This window comes from Monopterus albus, unplaced genomic scaffold (genome assembly GCF_001952655.1).
Source record: "Monopterus albus unplaced genomic scaffold, M_albus_1.0 scaffold128.1, whole genome shotgun sequence".
Taxonomy (NCBI): domain Eukaryota; kingdom Metazoa; phylum Chordata; class Actinopteri; order Synbranchiformes; family Synbranchidae; genus Monopterus; species Monopterus albus.
The window spans coordinates 2,280,034-2,286,228 of record NW_018128008.1 but is presented as its reverse complement, the minus strand read 5'-3'; the positions used below and the strand labels follow the sequence as shown (position 1 = coordinate 2,286,228).

At 41.4% G+C, this 6,195-nt stretch overlaps 1 protein-coding gene across 1 annotated transcript in view; it reads right to left on the bottom strand.

Annotated features, from left to right (window-relative positions):
* ddx51 (DEAD (Asp-Glu-Ala-Asp) box polypeptide 51) overlaps positions 1-6,195 on the bottom strand; it is a 14,913-nt gene that overhangs the window by 1,857 nt on the left and 6,861 nt on the right. Inside the window, exons 8-14 of the mRNA XM_020612883.1 lie at positions 4,647-4,755; positions 4,386-4,531; positions 3,981-4,170; positions 3,730-3,845; positions 3,513-3,629; positions 2,111-2,212; positions 253-316 (exon numbers count right to left, since the gene is read on the bottom strand). Coding sequence (XP_020468539.1) covers positions 253-316; positions 2,111-2,212; positions 3,513-3,629; positions 3,730-3,845; positions 3,981-4,170; positions 4,386-4,531; positions 4,647-4,755 — 844 coding nt within the window. The remainder of the gene's footprint in view (positions 1-252; positions 317-2,110; positions 2,213-3,512; positions 3,630-3,729; positions 3,846-3,980; positions 4,171-4,385; positions 4,532-4,646; positions 4,756-6,195) is intronic.

Sequence of the window (6,195 nt, the reverse complement as noted above, 5' to 3'; positions counted from 1 at the left end):
ACATTCTGTGAGATTTTGGTCCACGTGGACATGACCCCACATTACAATGTGTTGTGCATTCTGAGATGCTTTTCTGCTCAGAACAATTGTAAAGAGTGGTCATCTGGCAATTCTCAGACTTGACCTGCATCTGCATGATTTTATGCACTGCAGCAGCCACGACTGGCTGATTGGATCTTTGCGCGTGCGCGCACACACATATATACTGTATATATGTGTGCATGTATGTATGTATATATGTGTGCGTTTCACCTGTACTCTGAGCAGAAAGGTAAAGGCCAGCCCTGCTTTTCCTGCTCTTGCTGTCCTTCCAATCCTGAACACAGACAAGGAAGACAGGACATACACAGTAGTTTCAGTCAGAGCACAATAATGACGAAGTCGTTCTATGAGAAAAGGCCTGATTGATGGAGTGCTGCTGTAACCATCGACCTTCTAGCAGGGTCTCTCATCTCAGCAGGGGACTTCTGAAGCTCTGTTAGCATCATGGTTGGGGTCATGCTCATCTCCCTTACCAAGACCCTTCTCTCCCACCTACTCAGTTTGGTCAGACGACTGGTTCCAGGAAGAGTCCTGCTGGTTCCAAAAGTCTTCAATTCCACAATTATTGACTGCCACTGTGCTACTGGGAACACTCAAAGCCTTCGAAATAGTTTTAAACCCTTGCCCTGACCATGCCTCATCACAGTTTCATCACAGAGGTCTAGGAGAGTTCCTAAACTTCATGACTCATTTTTTGTGAAGGCATGCAGTGGGAATTGTGGGACCTTCTATATCCAGGTGTCTTCCTAAACTATCCAAACAATTCAGTTTGCCACAGGTGGACTCTGGTCGAGTTCAAAACACGGCTCAAGAAGAATAAAAGAAAACAGACTGCACATAGTTCAGAATGCCACAATGCAATAAAAACTATAATCTGTGATTTGTTAATTTGCTTGAAGCTAAAAGGTTTTCAGTGTTTTCACTGATCAACCTAAATGCATTTTGTAGAATTTGAGGCCCGTAACACACTCAAAAAAGTTGTGGCAGAGGCTAAATAAGACTGAAAAGTTTATAGAATATTCCAGCAACACTTTTCTGGATGATTCCACAATTAGCAGATTAACTGGTTAGAAAAGGAGCATCCACTGTCATGCTACTGTTATGAATACAGCCAAATGGGCTCGGGAGGACTTTGGAAAACCATTGTCACTTAACACAATCTACTGCTGCATCCAGAAATGCAGCCTGAAACTGCTACGCAAGGAGGAAGCCATAGACCGATTCTGTGCAGAAAGGCTGTTGAGTTCTCTGGACCAAGCTCATCAGTGGCGACGTGTTCTGTGGCCAGACAAGTCCATGCTTCAACCTGTTTTCATGAAGAACAGACGTCAGGTTCCCCATGCCAAAGATGACATACCATCCAGACTGTTATCAGTGAAAGGTGGAGGAGCCAGCATCTGTGATGGTGCGGAGCTTCAATCAGTGCCCATGGGACCGGTGAGCTGCGTATGTGTGATGTCTGCATATGCCACTGAGGCGTATGATGGGATTTTAGAGAGACATACTGTCATGAAGGCAACATCTTTTCCCAGGAAGTCTGTGGATATTTCAGCAGGGCAATGCCAGGCCTCATTCTGCACATGCTACAACAGCATGGCTTCGTAGACACAGAGTGCGTGTGCTCGACTGGCTTCCTGCCATCCACATCTGTCTCCTACTGAAGATGCATTGCAGGTCATGAAGAGAAGAATCCAGAAAGAATAGGCCAATATTCCACTTGCAAAACTGCAGCAACTAGTATCTTTAGTTCCCAAATAATTAGTGTAATTAAAAGAAAAGGTGATGTAACACAGTGGTAAACAAGTCTTTGTCCTAACTTTTTTGTGTTGCAGGTATCAAATTCTAAATTTGTTTATATATTAACAAAACGCAATTAAGTTGGTCAGTGAAAATACTGAAAACCTTTTCTTTTTACTTTTGTCAGTTGAGTAAAAGTTCAAGCAAATCAGCAAATCACAGATTTTGGTTGTTACTGCATTCTGGAAAATGTCCCAACCTTTCTGGAAGTGGGGTTTGTACAGCACAATAAATGTATACACTGAATGTATAAGTTCAATGAACAGCTCACCTGTGAATGTATGTCCTGATGTACTGTGGTGCATCATAATTCACCACACATTTGACCCCATTGATGTCGATTCCCCTGGCAGCTGCGTCTGTGCTGATCAACCTACGGGACAGCACCCTTCACTGAACTATAAAATTATTGCACAACTACAAAAACTGAATACAAATCAGTGTCCACAAAATCTAAACATGGAAAAATGGATTCTAGTCAGTCAATAATACACAATTAAATGTGCCAAGGAATGGAAGAGCATTCATATGGAAGCTCAGTATTCAAGTTGAGTGATGTTTATCCGTTATTAGGGGGGTGTCGGGCCATGCCGTCATAAATCCTAAGAGCCCCACAATAAGCAACACCATTTTCCAGTCATTAACACAAAGCATCCCTGAATCCTATCCTCATCCAAGCAAAGAGCAGATATGTGGCTTGACACACAGCATCTCCATTGTATTTGCTCAGGCTAAGCAGTGGCTGGTCCAGCTGGCTTGTAACGGCAGTCACCTCTGAGAGCCAGGTCTGCTCAGTTGTCCAACCACTGACACTGTTCTACCAAGACTGACTAACAAAAGAAGACTATTAACAATTCCAATGAGTCTGTGACTATATTATCCCCAACACCAACACAAGTTCTGTGTGGGCATACAGGGTCATCAGGTGGGTACCCTCTCGCTAACTGGTGTTTTGTTGACGTGGGCCCACAACACCAAGAAGGCTCAACAGAACCACCCCCTCTTTGTCTGCACCCACACACTTCAACCACTAAGGCTAACTGTTACCAAACAGTCACTAGCAAACGTTTCAACTGCTGTTCTAGCCACCAAATATTTAAAATAGCTCACCAAACATAGTAATATCTCAGTTAGTGTTAAACCATTCTTGAATTATAATTTAATATAAGAATTACTAACACTTGCAGCATAAAGTTCCTCAACTATAACCCAAGGTGCACTGACACAACCTATTACATCCATATACATAATGACAACTGCCACTTGTTCTGTTGGCCAGTGACTATAATACCAGAAGCAAGAACTGATGTAAAGCACAATCTCAATCGTTTACTGTCAAAAAAAATACAAAAGCCCTCTTGAGCACTCTTCTCAACAGTAAATACTGCTTTGGAAACTGTGCAGAAATACCACAAAACCTCAGTTTTTATGTATGTTTCCATGAATAATTGATTTCCTGTCCCCGACTGTTGCCTGTTTTTTTTTAACAGTATGTGTACACATCAGCTTGTTTTTAAGTGAAATACTTGACAATGGTTGCTGTACTAACACATTCACACTAAAAGTCTGTGGGAGCTAATTTTTGTTACTTTGTTTCATCAACTACACATATCTGTGTGTGTACAGGTACACAAACATCCCCTTTCCTTTACTTTACACACACACAGACTCACAGTTGGATCTTTCCTTGTTCAAATTCCTTCAGCGTCTTTTTCCTCTCACCAGGAGAGAGTCGGGAGGAGAACTCAGCAGCATGTACTCCACCAAAGAGCTGCACCAGCAGGAAAAGTCTGAGGAGGAAAGACATTGGGAAAATTTAGAGTCTACAATGTGGTTGGCAAAAAAAAACAAACTACACAGACATGCTTGGTTGAAACAGCTCTCTCCAACCTGTGTGAAGTCTCTTTGGAGTTGGTGAAACAGAGGATGGGGCTGAGCTTCATACGCAGGATGAAGTGGAGGATGAGGAGGGGCTTTTTGTTTAATGTACAGGGAACATAGTACTCCTAAAGACACAAAAATGCAATTGTTCACAAAGTGACATTAAGTGTTTGCTAAATCATTCCCTGTCTATCTGCTTTCTTTGCTCCACTTCCATGTCTGCCTGTGCCCCTTCCTGTGGTTCAAAGGTCATTTCTTACCGTCAGACCCTGGGGGAAGTTGAAGTGGTCTTGATTCTGGGTGGTGGTTGGTTGTGTGGTGCTGAAGTGACTGGGGATGGAGCTGAATAGCCTGGGCTGGTGGAGGCCCAGCTGCTGCAGCTTCTCTGGGTTTTGTGTGAGTGTTGCAGAAAACAGCAGCTTCTGCACCGGCATCTGAGGTGGAGACAGACTGAGAGGAGAAACAGACTAGTACATGGTCACTCATCAACCTTACTCCCAGCAGCAGCTGCCAGAGAAAAAGCTCTTAAAACTCACTGTACTCCACTTTCAATTAGCTGTCAAGGCAACTACTGTATTTTATATTTGTTGAAATTCTCAGAAGAAAAACACTACCTACTAAAGATGGAGGTAGACTGTGACACCTCAGGAAATATGTGAACTCACCTGGCTGCTGTGACATATGCTGGCTCAGTCCTCCTGAAGATGGACACGGCATCAGGTCCGCTTCCTGACCTGTACACCGCCTTCACCACCTGGCTAAGCCAAGACTGATGCATGCTGTCTATCATCCTGTCAGCCTCATCAATGATCTGGGATGGATGAGAGAATGAAAGCCACAAATAAAGATGTCACCTTCACTGTCAGTTAAATCGGCTGTTGTTCATAAATATATTGCTTTAAGTTCTCCAGGTTTTAACAACTCACAAGAAACCTGAGGTGTTCTAGGCACAAGCCTGAATTCTTGTTGATGTGATCAACCAGTCGACCAGGAGTGGCCACAACAATGTCGGCTAAACTGCGCCTCATGCCCCCTCTGGAAGAAATGTCATGGTTAACAGACATGTTTGTTGGAATAAACGGTGGCATTACTATAATGAAGATACAGGTGTCTTTTTAAATTTTAAAAATCAATTACTAAAAAATTATTATACTTTATGAATCCCCATGGGGAAATTTCTTACAGATTTCTTACTTTTTGCCCTGGATCCTGATCCACGTCCTTCAAAACTGAATGCACTGTACTGATTTGTTTACCGATACCATGTCCTTTATATATTTCTCCACAACACATATTTTAAAAAGTCAGGTTCACAAAATGTTTTATGAGGAAGGAAATGCATCTAACATGTTAGTCAAGGATGTACACAATGCACTGTGGTGAGTAACACTGGATGTGAACATAACTTTAAAACTCCAGAGGGTCTCTTTAGGTGGCAATATAACAATATAAAAATACACCATTATAAGTAAAAGCAAGGTCCTGATTTTAGTAAACTTCCTTAAAGGTGCATTAACTAAGATTTTATACATACAGTATCTTAATCCCCTCCATGACAATCTGCCCCCTGGTGGAGCTTTCAACAACTACAAGATAAGAGGTCATTCTTTTGCGCAGACAGAGTGGGAGAATGAAAGAGCAGGATTTATCAGCCATTACTATTTTTCATGACTTGTACAGCCTTACAAATTAATTTTGTGTTCTTTTGTTGTAGTTAGCTCAGCTAATGTTACCAGTGAGCTAGATGCCTAATTATTAAAGGGACACAATATTTGAGAGAGACAGTCAAAAGGTTGTAAAATGTGTTTTGACACATGTCGCAAACTTAAAATGACAAGTATAATTCTTGTTATTCATTTCAACTTCAGACTTTGGAAGATCAGCAGCCAAGTCAATGCAACTGTGTGGCACTGCTCCTAATGTTTGGAAATATTAGATGTTTCCATGATCCTCCATTACTGTAAAAACAATCCTTATAGAGTCAGTGGAGATGTCACCACTGTGTTTCTTATTCTACTCTGGGTTAGAAGCAGTTCATAGTGTCAGTTTGCTCTGAGTCTCAGACTCTCCAGCAGCTGAAACGAAATTAGGCAGAGTAGCTTTAAGTAAAGCTAAAGAAGTACAGTAAGCAAAGTGTACTTAAAAGAGCAGAAGTAAAATTATTCATATGGGTGGTGTCCCTATGAAATACTTATGAATTATGATTGATTACATTTATACCTAGGCCTTATTAGAAAGTAGTACCCAGAATTTTGGTTTTATGGTTCGTCAAATATACTGTTGGTTAACTGAAGTAAATGGTGTCATATTTTATGAGATCATCATGTTTTGACTGTAAATTATATACAGTGGATATAAAAAGTCTACACAACCCTGTTAAAATTCCAGGTTTTTGAGACAAAGATAAATCACTTCAGAATTTTTTCCACTATTAACGTGGCCTAAAGTTAAAATTCTTTAATTGGGGGGGGGAAG